The sequence below is a fragment of the Gobio gobio genome (genome assembly GCF_949357685.1).
Source record: "Gobio gobio genome assembly, chromosome: 13".
NCBI lineage: Eukaryota > Metazoa > Chordata > Actinopteri > Cypriniformes > Gobionidae > Gobio > Gobio gobio.
Genome location: NC_137106.1, coordinates 36,784,941 through 36,803,851, shown reverse-complemented (window position 1 = coordinate 36,803,851; position 18,911 = coordinate 36,784,941). Strand labels below are relative to the sequence as shown.

At 36.8% G+C, this 18,911-nt stretch overlaps 1 protein-coding gene across 1 annotated transcript in view; it reads left to right on the top strand.

Annotated features, from left to right (window-relative positions):
- mapkbp1 (mitogen-activated protein kinase binding protein 1) overlaps positions 1-18,911 on the top strand; it is a 79,712-nt gene that overhangs the window by 40,423 nt on the left and 20,378 nt on the right. The window contains exons 8-15 of the mRNA XM_079832270.1: positions 1,551-1,711; positions 5,267-5,456; positions 7,296-7,433; positions 10,000-10,181; positions 10,376-10,467; positions 15,104-15,229; positions 15,314-15,384; positions 17,688-17,809. Of these exons, the coding sequence (XP_079688396.1) occupies positions 1,551-1,711; positions 5,267-5,456; positions 7,296-7,433; positions 10,000-10,181; positions 10,376-10,467; positions 15,104-15,229; positions 15,314-15,384; positions 17,688-17,809 (1,082 nt within the window). The remainder of the gene's footprint in view (positions 1-1,550; positions 1,712-5,266; positions 5,457-7,295; positions 7,434-9,999; positions 10,182-10,375; positions 10,468-15,103; positions 15,230-15,313; positions 15,385-17,687; positions 17,810-18,911) is intronic.

Here is an 18,911-nt window from a genome sequence, read left to right as displayed (position 1 = left end):
TTGTATGATAGCCTTGCCAAAAAAATTATGTCAGCTTAATTTGATATGCTTTATTGCATCATTACAAATAAAACAATTAACTTGATTGAATTAACAAATGTTTAATAATATTTGAATACAGGGTGAGGATGTTAATTTTCCTAGGCTGGACATTACTTTTGGCCACTACTGTATTTTTTATTTTCTATATTGTTGTTTCATTATTCATTTCATAATTATGTATGTACGGTATTTTTTTAAAATTAATTATGAATCATTATTAATTATTTAACTGTATTTTGAAAGGGTAAACCAATATTATATTTAGTTTATTTAATTGAATTATTTTAATTTACTGCTTCTATTACTTAAAATGAAACAATGCCAGATCAAGTGATGTCTATTGGAAAAAAAGGTGTATTGTATCTCAGTAAAGAGAAAAAGAGGCTAATTGGTGTTTCAGAAGACCTTCAGAAAACCATGACATCTAGGCAATCGTGTTGTGAACTTGAACACATGATTTAGAGCTGATATGAGATCTCGATTTGAATCCTCTCAGACTGCCAAAGTGGGTCATGGTGAGAGCAGGTGGGTGCTGCACAATTCTGCTTTTGTGGCGACCCTTGTGCCCACTGCACAGAGAAACAAGAAAGAGCCAGAAGAGTGCCAGAAAGAAAGGGATACAGAGAGGATGGTAGAGGATACAAAAGCCTCTCTGTCTAGCAGTTTATCAACTACAAGAACCCGAGTTACAACTTGATTATCTAAAAATGAACTTTGGTCTCTCGACGTAAAGCTTATTTGGCAAATACTCTCCCCTGTCCATACCTTATCTCTGTAAATTAAAGTAGATGTCAGTAATGAGGCTCTTACAATCCCGTATTAGATTTCTCTCATCAGGAACATCTAACAGCTGAAGGACTTTTTTGCATTTAATCTCTTTATTGCTGCCTCCTTTATAAAATTATGTATTATATCTCATTAGCTTTTATTTGTGGTCTCTGCACTGGGCATTTTCCATGCAATTATCAGTGGAACTTAATGAGACATGTGAATTGGATGCACAGAGCTCTCATTTTTTCACCCCATGTTAAAATTCACCTAACATACTTGGTAGCAACTTGGCTCACATGGCATGAGTTTTGGATAGTCGTATCATTCCAGGTTTGATAATTTGATCATTTCTGCAGATTTGTTCACAAAATTCAGTATTCACTCCACCCATTGCATGTTTGATCATTTGTTTTATTACTAGAATTGCACTTAAAGGACTGCACCTTCTGTGGTTTTTAAATAAAATGATAAGAACATTTTAATATATTTGTGGTTAATTTAATAATGTAACTTTTTTTTTAAACTATTTTAAATGCAGAATTCCACTAATTTATTCTCCCACAATCAATGCAAAATGTGGTGATGATAATAAAATACTATTACAATTATAAATGATACTAATACATTTAAATATTTAAAAATAAATAAACACATTTTGTGTCTGCCCAGTGATGACTTGCTTCTCTGGGATTTCACTGTTATTCAAATTGTTTTCTCAATTTCTCTCTCTCTCTCAGACTAGTATGGCCACGTCTCTGTCCGTCAGTGAGGATATGATCTTCTGTGGTTGTGCTGATGGTACTGTGAGAGCATTCAGCCCCATCGACCTGCACTTTATCTGTACGCTTCCTCACCCTCACAGCCTGGGCACAGATATCTCCACTGTTACTGAGGCCAGGTAAGATGAGCCACATTAGTGAGTCTTCATACAAAACTAAACTAAACTAAAAGTTAGTCTCATTTTATCAATGTATTTGCCCTATACTTGAAATACCATGTATACTGATGAACCCAAACACTATGACCACCGGCCTAATATGCTGTTGGACCTCCATGTGCTGCCAAAACCGTGCGGACTCTCTAAGACCCCTGAAGGTGTCCTGTGGTATCTGGCACCAAGACCCAAGACATTAGCAGCAGATCCTTCAAGTCCTATAGGTTGCGATGTGGAGCTGCCATGGCTCAAACTTGTTCCAGCACATCCAAAAGATGCTCGTTTGGATTGTGATCTGGGGAATTTGGAGGCCAAGTCAACACCTTGAACTCTAGATCATGTTCCTCTAACCATTCCTGAACAATGTGTGCAGTGTGGCAGGGTGCATTATCCTGCTGAATGAAGCCACTTCCACCAAGGAACGCCATTGTCATGAAGGGGTTTACCTGGTCTGCAATTTTTATGTAGGTGGAACGTGTCAAATTTATGTCCACATGAATGGTCAGAGCCAGAGTTTCCCAGCAGAACTATTATTTCCCCAGGTAAACGGCATGTACGTGGCCAATCCATGTGATGTAAAAGAAAACGAGACTCATTGGACTAGGCCACCTTCTTCCACTGCTCCAAGGTCCAGTTCCCACATTCCCGTGCCCATTGTAGGCACTTTCGACATTGGACAGGGGTCATCTTAGGCCCTGTGATTAGTCTGCGGCTACTCAGCCCCATACACAACAGAGTGCGATGCACTGTGTGTTGTGACATATTCCTCCCATAACATCATTAAAATTTTGTGCCACAGTAGACCTTCTGTTAGCTCGAACCAGACGGGATAGCTTTCATTACTCTCGTGCATCGATGGGCCTTGGGCGCCCTACACCTCGTCATCAGTTTTTGGTTTGTCCTCGGACCACTTTTTTGGTAAATTCTCACCATTGCTGACCTGGAGCAAGCCACAAGCCTTGCCTGACCCAGTCGCCTTGCCATAAAAATTTAGCCCTTGTCAAAGTTGTTCAGATCTTTATTCCTGCCCATTTCTCCTGCATCCAAAACGTTGATTTACGAGAATGTTTGCTTACCATCTAATCTACCCAGATTTAGGAGACAATCAACTGTAGTCGCTTCACCTGTGACTGGTTAATGTTTTGGCTCATCAGTGTATAATGGTATTAACATCTAATATCCCTGATACCACCAAAATACTTTTTTTTGTGATTGCTGAGAATCAGGGATATACAGTGAGGAAAATAAGTATTTGAACACCCTGCTATTTTGCAAGTTCTCCCACTTAGAAATCATGGAGGGGTCTGAAATTGTCATCGTAGGTGCATGTCCACTGTGAGAGACATAGTCTAAAAAAAAATCCATAAATCACAATGTATGATTTTTTAACTATTTATTTGTATGATACAGCTGCAAATAAGTATTTGAACACCTGTATATCAGCTAGAATTCATACCCTCAAAGACTTTAAGACTGGGGCCTTTAAAATATCTACCTCCACTCCATTTATTATCCTAAATTAGATGCACCTGTTTGAGGTCGTTAGCTGCATAAAGACACCTGTCCACCCCATACAATCAGTAAGAATCCAACTACTAACATGGCCAAGACCAAAGAGCTGTCCAAAGACACTAGAGACAAAATTGTACACCTCTACAAGGCTGGAAAGGGCTACGGGGAAATTGCCAAGCAGCTTGGTGAAAAAAGGTCCACTGTTGGAGCAATCATTAGAAAATGGAAGAAGCTAAACATGACTGTCAATCTCCCTCGGACTGGGGCTCCATGCAAGATCTCACCTCGTGGGGTCTCAATGATCCTAAGAAAGGTGAGAAATCAGCCCAGAACTACACAGGAGGAGCAGGTCAATGACCTGAAAAGAGCTGGGACCACCGTTTCCAAGGTTACTGTTGGTAATACACTAAGACGTCATGGTTTGAAATCATGCATGGCACGGAAGGTTCCCCTGCTTAAACCAGCACATGTCCAGGCCCGTCTTAAGTTTGCCAATGACCATTTGGATGATCCAGAGGAGTCATGGGAGAAAGTCGTGGTCAGATGAGACCAAAATAGAACTTTTTGGTCATAATTCCACTAAACGTGTTTGGAGGAAGAAGAATGATGAGTACCATCCCTACTGTGAAGCATGGGGGTGGTAGCATCATGCTTTGGGGGTGTTTTTCACAGGGCGACTGCACTGTATTAAGGAGAGGACGACCGGGGCCATGTATTGCGAGATTTTGGGGAACAACCTCCTTCCCTCAGTTAGAGTATTGAAAATGGGTCGAGGCTGGGTCTTCCAACATGACAATGACCCGAAGCACACAGCCACGATAACCAAGGAGTGGCTCTGTAAGAAGCATATCAAGGTTCTGGCGTGGCCTAGCCAGTCTCCAGACCTAAACCGAATAGAGAATCTTTGGAGGGAGCTCAAACTCCGTGTTTCTCAGCGACAGGCCAGAAACCTGACTGATCTAGAGAAGATCTGTGTGGAGGAGTGGGCCAAAATCCCTCCTGCAGTGTGTGCAAACCTGGTGAAAAACTACAGGAAATGTTTGACCTCTGTAATTGCAAACAAAGGCTACTGTACCAAATATTAACATTGATTTTCTCAGGTGTTCAAATACTTATTTGCAGCTGTATCATACAAATAAATAGTTAAAAAATCATACATTGTGATTTCTGGATTTTTTTATTTAGATTATGTCTCTTACAGTGGACATGCACCTACGATGACAATTTCAGACCCCTCGATGATTTCTAAGTGGGAGAACTTGCAAAATAGCAGGGTGTTCAAATACTTATTTTCCTCACTGTAACTGTGTAAAATCCCTTTGTCAAAAGTCAAACGGTAGGATGAATGTTTTCACTTGGAAATCTCCAGAAATGTTTCTAGTGGATGAGCTGCTGTCTGGTGTATAGCATCATACATATGCAAATACCCTGAACCCATCCTGAAATCTCAGAATGGATTCATGTAGTCTAGATGAAACGGCTTAGCCATTGACATCTGTTTAGCATTCCCTGCTTTCCCTCCGAACTGTCAAACACACAAGACCTCTTAGTCCACCGCTCATAAATATGCACAGACACTGCTGCAAGGCTGAGACATGGCTGTTGACCTCTATTATATATTATATTGTCCAGGAAGACTTTTTTAAGACACTTAGATGTGTCTGTGTCTTTTTCAGTGTACTGTAAGGTTTTTTAGAGTACAAAAAAGTAATAATTCTTTTCACTTTTGTTGTTTTCTGAGGTTTTGGTCTTATTTGTGCAACACGTTGAGAATGTTTCATAGATTGACTGATATAAATCATGAATTCCAGCATTCCAGCTGAGACACCACTCCCAGAGTGCACACTATCATTCTTTCTGGCTCTTTATAATTGTCAGTAAATAGCAGTGGTCTAAGTGCGGGTTTTTCTTGCAAACATTTTCTCGTGACTCTTCCAGAAGACCTTCTGTGACCTCGCAGTACAGCTGTCTTTACTGTCCAAATAATCCATCATGATCTCTCCACAGCCACCTCTTCGCCTACAAGGAAAACGTCCGCTATCCTGACGCGGTGGCCGTGCACTATGACCCCACAAACCGCTGGCTGTCCTGCGTCTACAATGATCACAGCCTGTACGTGTGGGATGTACGTGATCTTCGTAAAGTGGGCAAGGTTTACTCGGCCCTCTACCATTCGTCATGTGTATGGAGCGTGGAGGTGAGGAATAAGATATATTCATGCAATGCTGCAAAAATTAAATTAAATTAAATTAAGTTAAATTAAATTAAATTAAATTAAATTAAATTAAATTAAGTTAAGTTAAGTTAAGTTAAGTTAAGTTAAGTTAAGTTAAGTTAAGTTAAGTAAGTTAAATTAAATTAAATTAAATATATTATAATTAAAAAAAAAATATATATATATATATATATAAAAATTAAATATATTATTTTAAAATAAAGTATATATATATATATATATATATATATATATATATATATATATATATATATATATATATATATATATATATATATATTAAAATAAAATAATACAAAACAAAAATATATAAGATAAAATATAAAATAGCAAATAAATAAATGAAATATAAAATATAAAATGAAATATAAATTACTCAGCCCTCTACCATTCATCATGCATATACAAACATAATAATACAAACATTGTATGCAAATTATGCAAGGCTGTGACCAGAAGCCAGTGCTGACTATGTGAATAAAATTAATTTAAAATAAATAAAATAAGAAATACTAAATAAAAATAAATAATATTAAGTACAATATTAAAACAAAATATTAAATAAATGAATTTATTTGAAATGAATTAAATACACAATTTTAGATAAAATATAAAGTGAAATATAAAATGTAATATAAAACATAAATCAAAATGTAAAATAAAATATGAAATAAGATATAAAATAAGATATAAATTAAAATGTAAAATAAAAAATTAAATATGAAATAATGTATAAAATACAAAATATATCAAAGCTATTCGTGTATAGGCACAATTTACATTTACCTACAAAGCTAATTAGACTAATTATGAAGAAGAATTAGCTCAAAAGTCTATTATTTCTATTTAAAGATTATTAGAAAATTCAGTCAAGTGTATCCAGACTTCTGACTTCTGAGTGTATGGTAACATGTTTTTTTCTGGGGTTTTTTCCCTTTCATTGTGTTGTATGTTGACATTTTGGCTGTTGAAATAATGTGAGGCAGGTCTTTTGTATTTGAGCCTCATGTTTTTGTATTATTTTTGTGTGGCTTGATGTGAACTCATACAGGGTTATTATATTAATGAAAACAACAGCCTGTAACTGTTGTACCTTGTTTTGTACATGTGTACTCCAGTCAGGAATGTGACGTTTGCTCTTTTTGCACCATATGAAAGGCGTTTTAATGTGTTTTACTTCATTGTGACAGGCTACACATGTTTAAAAACCTGAGGGATTTGTCGACATATACTGTTGCATATACTATATTTTCAGGCTGTGCCATGGACTGTATGCTCATATCAGATCACAAGATTCATGACAGTGACTTCCCATTTTGGTTTGTTGTGTCTTTCTTTAGTTGTCTGGCATTTTGTGACCTCATCAAAGTTCCTGAAATTTGTCTACAAGTACAGGCCTGAATATTCAGTCAATAAAAAAACATTGCAAATATAGTGTCAGTCAGCTAAAGACAGACAGCTTCAGCCGTGACTATATTCAAAATATAGTGCAAAATGCCTTATTACGTTTGCACAACCCGTTGTTATATAATAGAAACATTAAAGACATGTTAAATTGTTAAGCAAATTACTGTCATCCTTATACTATAATGTACTGTAAAGTGCCTGTGTGTCATTTAGAAGGATATTCTCTGTATGCATAAAGAGGATCTGTGATAACGCCCTGTGCAAATCCTTCTGGTTTGATTTTGAATGCCAAACTAGAGTAAACACACCTGTATTTGTTTGTACAGCATGTATGAATTTGTGTTATTGTAATGCTTTTTTGTCTGGTTGAATCACCTCACCTTTGTTCTGCAGGTGTACCCAGAGATGAGGGATGGAGAGCAGCCGCGTGTGTGTCCCGGATCGTTCCTCAGCTGTTCTTCTGACAATACTATCCGATTATGGAACACAGACGCTCAGAACACCACCCTCAGCCGAAACGTCATCAGCAACGTGAGTTTTTTTTTAAATCAAGACTTGAAACAAATCTAACCTGGAGTGTCTTTTTAGATGTTCTTACTGCTCAAAAGTTTGGGGTGAGATTTTTGTGTGATAGAAATTAATACTTTTATTCAGCACGGACACATTCAATTGATGAAGTAAAGACATTTATAATGTTTCACAGGATTTATATTTTAGATACATGCTGTGACATTTAGGCAGCACTACTGTTTTGATGATGATGATAATAATAATAATATTAAGAAATGGTAAATGGACTGCATTTATATAGCGCTTTCAACAGACCCATGGCCACCAAAGAGCTTTACATCTTGCTATTATTAGCATGCATATTATAGCATATTGGCTGTTTATTAGTATTTATAAAGCACATATTAATGCATAACCATAATCTATATCCCTTAATCCTGTCCAATACCTAAACATAAAGGATAGTTCACTTCAGAATAAAAATGTCCTGTTAATTTTCTCACCTCCATGTCATCCAAGATGTTAATGTCTTTCTTTTTGTTCAGTCGAAAAAGAAATTAAGTTTTTTGTGGAAAACATTCCAGGGATTGAGGAAAACATTCAACGGCAAACAACAGGTTGAAGGTCCAATTGCAGTCTCAATGCAGCTTCAAAGGGCACGATCACAGCCGAGGAATAAGGGTCTTATATCTAGTGAAACGATCAGCCATTTTCTAAAAAAAAATAAAAATAATTATATACTTTTTAACCACAAATGCTCGTCTTGCACTAGCTCTGCGATGCGGCACACATTACAAATCATGTTGGAAAGGTCACATGTGACCAGTGTTTATAAAGCAAAACGGCCTTTACAAAAAAAAAGTAAAACAACGATGTCGGACGATTTTGAAGTTGGAGGAAAAAATTAAATGGATTTTTTCGACCTGCACGTCTACGACCTTTCCAACGGGATTACGTAATGCGTGGCGCATCGCAGAGCTAGTGCAGCACCGTGTCCTAAATACATGCAACACGATAAGATTCCAGCGACAAGAAACTTGTCTGTCCACACCAGACGCGACGCTCCGCGACTATGAGATGCAATCAAAAACAAATTAATCAAAAACCACAGCCAATCAGAACAGCGTGTGGGCGGGCTCGTGCGGCAAGTGTACGGCATACATAATGAGTTACTAACGATCTTTGTCATAGAATATACTTGTTTGTTCATAGTTTGAACGTCTTGTTTCCATTTGTTTAATTTCAAGATCTGAAGTGAATTATCCATTGTTGCTTTTAGTAAGACTCACTACATTACGAAGCTGGGAGCACTAAATGATTTTGAAAGTCACATTACACGCTTTTAACATTAAATAAAGCACATAAACATTGGACACACTTTATATTAGGTGGCCTTAACTACTATGTACTAACATTTTAATTAATTGTTTGATACAATGCACTTATTGTGTACATACATGTTTTTACATTGTACTTACATTTTAAAAAATACCTGCATGTAATTACATCTGTAATTAATTTCTGTAGTTACATTTGTAATTACACAGTTGACCCTTCCCTTACACCTAACCCTACCCTTAAACTTACCCATAACACCACACCTGTCCCTAACTCTACCCGTATCCCACCTCAATTTCAGCAAAAGTGTTTTGCAATACAATTTGAACACAGTAAGTACATTGTACTTATTTTTTGATGTAAGTACATAGTACTTAAGGCCACCTAATATAAAGTGGGGCCTAAACATTACCTGAGATTATGCTTTGTGTTGTTGTTCCAGCTACGACGTTGCAGAAATAGAAACAATTTCTAAAATAGAATCATCGCGTGTCGCTGTCACGGCTGGTTAGGACAAAAACTTGAATTAACATGGAAAAGATACCTTTTATTGCGTGTTGCGGCATTGCGTCGTGTGTAGTCAGGACACTTATCGTTAAAAAGTATACTTTTTTTGTTGTTTTTGTTAAGAAAATGACAGATCGTTTTGCTTTATAAGACCCTTATTCCTCGGCTGGGATCGTGTAGAGCTGCATTGAAACTGCAATTTGGACCTACAACCGGTTGGTTCCCGTTGAAGTCCACTATATGGAGCAAAATCCTGGAGTTTTCCTCAAAAACCTTAATTTCTTTTCGACCAAAGAAAGAAAGACATGAACATAGTAAATTATCAGGACATTTTAACTCTTTAACCACTACATAAACTACCTTCTTCTAACTATTAATAAGCAGTAAATTAGGAGTTCATTGAGTCCATAGTTAATATGAATGTGTTCCCCAAACTAAAGTGTGACCCAAAATATCATATCAATTAGCATTAATTAAAAAAAATTATAATTAAACGAGGCGTTTTTCAAAGTAAAACTATTTAATACTGTTTGAAAAGAAAATGGCATATTTGTCATTCTTTATCATTGTCAAACATTAGTGGAAGTGTTTTGCAAAAACAGCACCGAATAGTTCACTTGTTGTGATACTTTATTATCTAGTATAAAAATCAATATCTATGCATTTTAAGTGACATTTAAGTTTCTGTATCTTTATAAATGAAACGAACAAGTCACAGATGATAATTTTTTTGCAACCAAAGGACCTCCAGAAGGTCATTTATATGGACAGCAACACCTCCACCCTGCTGGACACAGACTGCATCTCCAGTACCTCTGAGAAGGTCGACCCACAGACCTCAGAGAACCGGACGGGCATTAGGACCATGTGCGTGAGCCCAGACGGGCTGCACCTGGCATCAGGGGACCGCAATGGAACACTGAGGTCTGTTTTTCACGTCTACTTAACACTTCTACTCTAATTGATTTGACTTAATTGATCCTCTGAGGTTTTAATGGAAAGGGCGATGTGTGTTTGTGCCCATGCATGTGGGAAAAGTCTATATATGATGCATTATACTTTTCTTCAGAAAATGTTTTTGCCAATCAGACCCTCACTGAACTACTGTTGTTTTCCAGAATCCATGATTTGGAGAGCATGGAGGAAATTATGGATGTTCAGGCCCATGACTCTGAGATCCTGTGTCTGGAGTACTCCAAACCCGAGACCGGTGAGTGCTGAGAATGCAGAGGGTGTTTTCTTTAAAGATCTGTAGCTGATTAAGTCCTGCACTGAGGTGCCGCTTAATGCCCCAGTAAAGAGGAAGTGCTGATCCAGCTCAGATGCTCAGCAAATGCTTCGTAACCTTGGAGTCACCACTTCACACATATGCCACCAGCAGCGTTTACAGCTCAACAAACTTCACAGCTCGAACTGTAACCCGTTTCCGCTAAAAACTTGAAAGAAAATCATGTTTTCGTTGTTAATATACTCCTGTCCCAGTTTAATGTGTAGTGACAACAAAAAGCAAGTCATATGTTGGGTTGATTCCTTTGGTGATGGTAATGATACAGAACTTTAAAGGGATAGTTTCCTCAAAATGAAAATTCTATCATTATTTATTCACACTCATGAGTTTCAAACCCGTAAGACCTTCATTCATCTTCGGAACACAAATGGAGATCTTTTTGAAGAAATCTGAGAGCTTTCTGTCCCTCCATAGACATCTATGCACTTCAAAAAGTTAATACAGAGATCATAAAACTATTGCATATCAATTGAGCTGTATAGTGCAAATTTTAATTTTCCGAAGAGACTCGATCACTTTATATGATAAACAGTTTGAATTTAGGCTTGTATTCTTCTCGCTATTTTCTTAGCACCGTATTGCAGAGCCCCTAAAAGGGCAAAAATAAAAAATATGCAGACTTTCATGTGCGCACGAGAAACCATTAAAGGGTACACACAGTTTCTGTCAGTCTCATGTTAATCTTGAGTACCTATAGAGTAGTATTGCATCCATCATGTCTCCAAAGACTCTTTAGTTTTATTATATTTGTAGAAGACATACGCTGTACTGATTCTTTCCGCAAACACGCAAGTTTTTGCAGATGTGCAGTGGGCGGAGCTAAAGAGTCATGAGCACACACACACACACAAAATACATCATAACATTATCCCTGGATAACTTTTGATTCACTATACGTTCGTGTTGTTTACATTTATATGCACTTATTCGCCGATTGCCAACAAAACAGACTTTTGATGCAGTTTCATTCACCGCCTGTGGTTTTGACTTGTGACCGGGAACAAACAAACACACTTGAGAACTCTGATGCTGCACTGGAAAAATAAACTGCATCCACTGTTTCCTTAACGCTGGGTTATTTGAGAAGCTGAACAAAGTTATCTTTCCCTCAGCAGCAAAAACACAATTCTTTTGCGAGATTGTTGATTTTGTGGTCTAAAAACAAAATGACAGCACTGCCAACGGCTTCTGTAACCCGAACTGAGCCCGCTGATTGGCACGCTCATGCTCTTGCTCTGGTTGATGTGCACTGGCGCTCATCCGGGAGAAGTGCCCATACAAGGAATTCCGCCCTTTATGCCATAATTGAAAAAAACGTTCCGAAACTTGTTAAAATCCTTAAGGAGTGTATTTGGCACAGAAATACTCCATACGTCAGTCATGCGTCCAACTCGTTTTTTTAAATTTTGCCCATGTTTAGCATGAGCATCCAACTCTTTAACAGTGTATGCAAATAGCATTAGCATTAGCCCCCCCTTTTAACTTGCATATAGGACAATGCACACTGAGCAACCTATTGCGCCTTCAGCTCATTTCACTGTGTGGTTTCTTGGCTGCCACATTATGCATTAAAGCAGACCCAAGGACCCAAGGAAAAGCCAAATTTTGAGCAAATAGATCTCTATTAATTCATGTGCATCCATGCTCGTGTTTTCTTCATAGTAAGATGGCAGTGAACAAAATAAATTGAAAACTGTCGGCACTTACAAAAACTGTTGCAGTACCATGGTAGAGTGATATGGCATAAATAGAATACCATGGTATAACCATTGTGATAATGTATTTATAATAGTATTTATTAATGTAATATTTAGCTTTTATTTTTATAATTTCAATTGTCATTTTGATTTGAGTAATTTTGTTGTGCTTTTATTTTTTAATGCCTTTTCTTTATTTAAAAATGTTTTTATTTAAAAAAATATGCCATTTTAGCTATAGTAATTTTAGTACTTCAACTAATACTTTCTACTTCAGTTTATATTCAACTATATTTCAATAAATAATAGTTTTAGGGTGTGTTCACACTTGGCATGTTTGGTTCGATAAAACGAACCCTTAGTGCGGTTCATTTGAATAAGTGTGAACGCTGCCATCCGAATGCTGGACCGAGACAGCTGAAAAGATGGGTCTCGGTCCACTGCTAAACAAACTCTTGTGCGGTTCGAATGATATATGAGCGCAACACGGACCAAAGACAGGAAGATGAGACCCTAAAAAGGACAGAATGCTCACGCATATAGTTTTTTTCTTCTCGTTATATTCGTGATGTACCAGAACTGCGTCTCCTCACAGCAGATCTCCATTTGTGTGCGTGTGACCGAGGGATTCCTGTTGCTGTTTTCACTCCTTTTCACATTTTATAAGCTCTTTACGAGTTCTCAGCTGGTCAAAATACTATCATATATATGCTACATACATATATCAAGCACATTTATCCCAGCACGCAGCATTGTTTTGGATGTTCTGTAAATTTAATCTCAAAATAACGACGCAAGCGAACCGAACTACAAGTGTGAACACACCCTTAGTTAACAACAACAATGCTTTGGTCCCTCCTTTAATGTAAGTCCATGGGAAATTCCTGTCTGTTATGTTGAAAATCTTGCCTCTAACCACCACTAACTAGAATAGTGCAATTTTTTCCGGTTCTCTAAAGCTCTTGAGGCTCTATTTCAGGGCAGAGGGTTTAGAGCAGGCGCATTGAGAGTCATTATCATGCCCTGTTATGTGTGAAGTTGTGCTGAGCATGTGCTGAGCAACCACCTTAGCTGGTGGTTTATATCAGGCTCAAGGCCAGACATTGAGTACAGCTTGATGAGAAACAGAACATCTGCTAGAACACACATAGAGGTACACAATCTCGCCGCCTTTCCTTTCTTTCTTCTCCTGCTCTCTCATGACGCTGATAGGGTTCCGTCAGTTTATGGTCCATTGATCCCACCCACTATAACAAGCCAAAAATGGCTACACACAATCTGCACAATATTTTGACATTTTCTGCTCTGAATTGTGTGTAACGGATATAAAAAAAAATATATATATTGAAATCATCAGTGTATTAAACTCATTCATTTTCAATATATGTTGTCGTTTGAGTGACAGAGACATGGCTTTATTGCTAGCTGAAAGTATTTAAATAGCAAAACATGTTTGGATTGTACCTTTTACTGTACTTTTAATTAAAAATCCCATACATGCGCTTGTGATAAGGAACCGCAAATAGAAGAATGTGCATGTGAAAAATTTTTTTGTGAACAGTAAGCGCTTGAATTCTGCAGAAATCTTTTTGTATGAATTCTGTTTGGTCCCAAATATTAGTTGAAAATGAAAACTTATATTGTGTAAATACACTAAACGTTAGCACTGTTGTTTCATCACACTTATCACACTTACACTTAATCTGCATTCCAGATGCAGTATCTCTCCATTAGACTGTGTGTGTCTTCTGTAGATTTGCTCTTTTGGTTACTGCAACATGCACTTCACAAAACAATTGCAGCGGTGAGCAAATGAGACCTGCTCCGTTCTAAATGGTCTGTGAGGATCTGGAATCCTCACTTGGTTGCATTTTGATCAGCTTTTGCTGTGAAAAACATCACATTATCATTTGTTTTTTCTGCTCTGAAGCTGTTAGAGTAAGCGCTTTCAAAAAGGAAATCTTTTGATAGAGATGAATGATCTGGTTTGTTTGTTCTCCTTAGCATTGCAGAAATATATTTTCTGTTCTCAGACTTTAGGAGGCATTTGCATTCTTTTTTCCCACCATGTGTGAAGTCACACTTGAACACACAGTGTTAGTGAATCAGCTTGTGGTGTGATAAGTGTGAGATGAAACCCAGGAGCGCTGCACAAGAGCCGCTCTCGATACAGCTCACCGGATATTAAACTTTCTAACACTATTTCAGAATTGCAGTTCTGCTGGTTTATCCTTACAGAAATGTACTGAGGGAATACCGGTGATGGTATCAGATGATAATGCCATGACATATGGTACTAAATGAACACCATATTCATGTACACGACTAGGATTTTTTTAAAAACTGTAATGTTGTGAAATGATATTTCAATTTAAAATAACTGTTTACTATTTTAATATGTTTTATTTAAAATGTAATTTATTCCTGTGATGTCAAAGCTGAATTTTTCAGCATCATTACCCCAGTCTTCAGTGTCACATGATCCTTCAGAAATCGTTCAAATATGCTGATTTTCTGCTCAAGAAACGTTTCTTATTACAATGTTGAAAACAGTTGTGCTGCTTCATATTTTTGTGGAAACAGTGATGCATTTTTTTCAGGATTCTCTGATGAAAACATTTGTTTGAAATAGAAATCTTTTGTGACATTATCTTGTATCAATTTATTTAATCTTTGCTGAATCAAAGTATGAATTTCTTTAAAAAAAAAAAAAAAAGAAGAAGAAAATCTTACTGACCCCAAACTTTTGAACAGTAGTGTGCAATGGTATTTACACGAAACTGCAAGGTAGAACTTTTTTTATTTTTTAAGTACCATTTTAATTCAATATCATTTGCTCTCTGTATGATGTGTGTCTTTAGGGTTGAATCTGTTGGCCACCGCTAGCAGAGACAGACTGATCCATGTTCTGGATGCGGATCGGGAATACGGCCTCTTGCAAACACTGGATGAACACTCTTCCTCTATCACTGCTGTCCGATTCGCTGGTGAGATCGCAATGGCCGAGCCGAGTTTTATTTGACAACAAATGCTGGAAGTGTTGATGTGTGACATCTTTGCTTGTTTTTCAGCTAACGAAGGGAAAGTCCGAATGATCAGTTGCGGTGCCGATAAGAGCATCTACTTCCGCACGGCACAGAAGGTGAGATTCAAACTCATTTGGTCATATTTAGATGCTTATTCTTTACCATAATTCTGCTATTTTTATTGGCCTTGTCTAATATTAAAAAGTAGCATCTCCCTCATTGGTCAGAAGTCAAGTCACCATTTTCTATAGCACTTTATACAATAGATATCGTTTCAAAGCAGTTTCATGGTATTAACAGGAAAGTAACAGAATCAATGATGTAAACTTCCTCAAATATGAGACAAATTCAAATTCTGCTGTAAAGCAGCGATAGAAAGACAATAGAGCTCCGGAAGTTGACGTCACGCAGCCTAAACTCCGCCATTTTGGCAGGCAACCGGGAGAGCACTAGAGCGGCTGTAGCATTGGTATCAATAAAATAATTTAAAACCAGACTGTTTAAACCTTACTATTTCAACATGATAGACAGCTGATGTGCGCCAGGATGCCAGAACAAGCGGGGGAAATAATTTTATTGTAGTAAGCTGTTGAAATGCCGTGAATTTCAGTTTATTCTTCATTCTTAACTACTTTTGGCTCACGTAACTAATGATAAAAATAAGTTCCCATTAAATACGATACTTAATCATGAATAACATAAGTGCTTTTATATATAAATAACATTCAGAAACTGTAGGCTATTTGAAACGAAATTGGATCAATAAATAAATACTGAAACCAAAAAATAAGAAATGGCACTTATTGATTATGACTGATTGTATTTATTTGAAACTTAATTAAGGATCAATAAATATCTGTTAATGTTACTCCTGATCGTAGGCTTCTGTAAATATTAATTTTATACGTAGATTTAGCTTCAACTAAGTTTAATGGTGCAACGCAAAAATATTTAGTAGTGCATAAGTTGTAACTTAGTGCCCATTTACGTCAAAACTAGGCTAGTTGTAACTTGCGCACAGCTGGTGCAACAGGTGTCCTGACTGGAAAGCTATTCGTTCCTTTATCGATACACATGAAAAGCACCCCAGGGGCATTATAGGGATCTGTTATGTTTAATATATTAAGTTTTGGTATGTACAAGTCTATTTCTTTTGAATTAAAGTGTGAAATGAACTCCGTTGCCTTGAAACTCATGCTGGCACCGGCTGTTCCTGCCTGCCAAAATGGCGTCGTAAACAGAATGGGTCACGTGACCTCCGGAGCTCTATAATGTCATTAAGGGCTGCAGGATATTGAAGAAAAGTGCGATATGCGAGAACTCATTAAATAATGCTATACGATCATGAACAAAACAAAAATTGAATAATAAAATGTAAAAAAATGTACTTTTTAAAGCTATAAAAGTTATTCAGCCAAGAGCAATGAGTGATTTTCTCTATTGTCTATTGTTTTTTAAAATTAAAAAAACACACAGAAGCAGGAATATTGGGCTGCTGTCACTTTAAGAGCTAATGCGCAGATCCAATGCACTGTTACACATGCATTTTATTCCTCAACTGTTTACGCTCCCTTACGTGAATACCCACCAAGACGGGCATTCTGGCCTCATTTCGTGTGTATTTGGCCATATAAGCTGTGGAAGAGAACTGAATTCGGGATTGCATGCTGTCCGAGATGTGTGTGTGAGAGTTCTTTTCCGTGGCTTATGCATATCACAGACATCTGTCCTGTGTATTCGCTGCTATCTGCGTCAACCTAAAATTTTGACTTTACATAACCTTTTCTAAGTTTTATAACTTTGTCTATAAGCATTTCTACTGGAGACCGTAATGTTGTTATTCAGCTCGACGCAGTTCAAGTTTTGTTCTCATATGATCTTTCAGCGAGGATGAAACCGGGTTCTGAGTCAGAGCTGTCAGATTCCTCAGGCCTAAAGAAACTGTTGCCAATGTTTTAAAGAACATCTGATTTAAAATAGACACACAAGCACTTAACACCCTCCTGCAAATGAGATACCAACGGCCAGTGATTAAGTGTGAAACACAAACAAGCACTTCATTCTGACGTCTAATATGAACGCCAAGAAAACAGATTTGAAGAACCTCAGTATGTTTCTGAATGAACATTAAGAATTATTAGGTATTAAAATCTATTGAGATTAATTGAGAAAACATGGACATAATTAAATAAATATTGCCCAGTTAGAGCTGATATGAATCTTATAATAGTTGAATAGTAAAAATAGTAGTTCCTTAATAGTATTAATAATAGCGAACTACCTCGTTCAGTTGAGTGTTATTACTTACTAATTTTGTAAACCTGAATTTCTTGTTAGTTAATAATAGTTACTAGAATTTTGATAGTAGCACTTATATCAGTTTTCCTTGCTGAACTAATTATGAAACACCCCAAAACAGACAGAAGAGGGAACAGCGTTCACACGTACTCATCACATAGTGAGGAAGACTACTCTCTATGACATGGACATCGACCCCACAAGGAAGTATACTGTTGTTGGCTGTCAGGATCGCAGCATCAGGTTTGTTTTCTTGTTTTTCTGTCACTGATTTTTTTTCTAGTAGTAGTAGTATACTGTCCTTTTGTGCATCTGCTAGTTGAGCCTGTCTTCCAAGAAATTCCAGCTAATGCTAATGTCACTGCACCCATGTGTTTAAAAAAAAAAAATTCTATATAAAGATTCATGTGTTGTGATTCCTGTGATTATTTTCAGTGTTTTGACTCATTTATGAGGGTATGACTGTATAGACAGGTGTGATGTATATCTGGACCTCGTCTGACAGGGTGTTACAGTCACCTGTAGCCAGGCTCGCAGTGTTAGCAGATTATCACTCAGGTGTTTGTACAGTAGGATGGAATTAGAGGCTTGACTGGTTAATCCAGTCACATTTAGCATGTTGCACACGCACATGCAGACACACACTCACACAAACACACACCAAGTCAGCCTGTCTATACTGTCTGAGACAACTGACCAGCCAAAATCATTAGACACAATCTGATTGTCTCATCCTGTGATTGTTTAACTGGGTGACTGTCCCAAAAACACGTACAGGTCATTTCAGCCTAAAAGGAAAACTAAAAAGATATTTTGCATATTAAAACATGAAGCCTATTTTTTTTTACTATTTTATTATATTTTTACGATTTATTGATTAATTTTTTGCATATTGGCATTTGCCCCTTACCTTGGAGAGATTTGTAGTGTCATTTTCATTATTCTGATATATGATCTTATTAAAATCATATTGCTATAAAACAGTATTTTGAATGTCTGTCCAACAAATATGTACCATAAACGTACTATTGAAATAATAATATAGCTAAGATAATAACCTAATGCCTAAATTATATATACATACATACATCCATATACATTTTAAAATACATTTATATGTATATATAAATTGTATATGTATATGTATTTTAAAATGTCATTTATACCTTTAGGGGTACAACAGCTTGTCACTGGGGTAGTACCCTTAAAAAGACATCTTTGTACCTTTTTTACTTCTAAAAGGTGCATATTAGTATCATAGAGTACAAATATGTACCTTAAGGTACTACTTTGAACCTTTTTGTGGTAAAAAATTAAATATGCCATTTTAAGGGTACAATTTTTT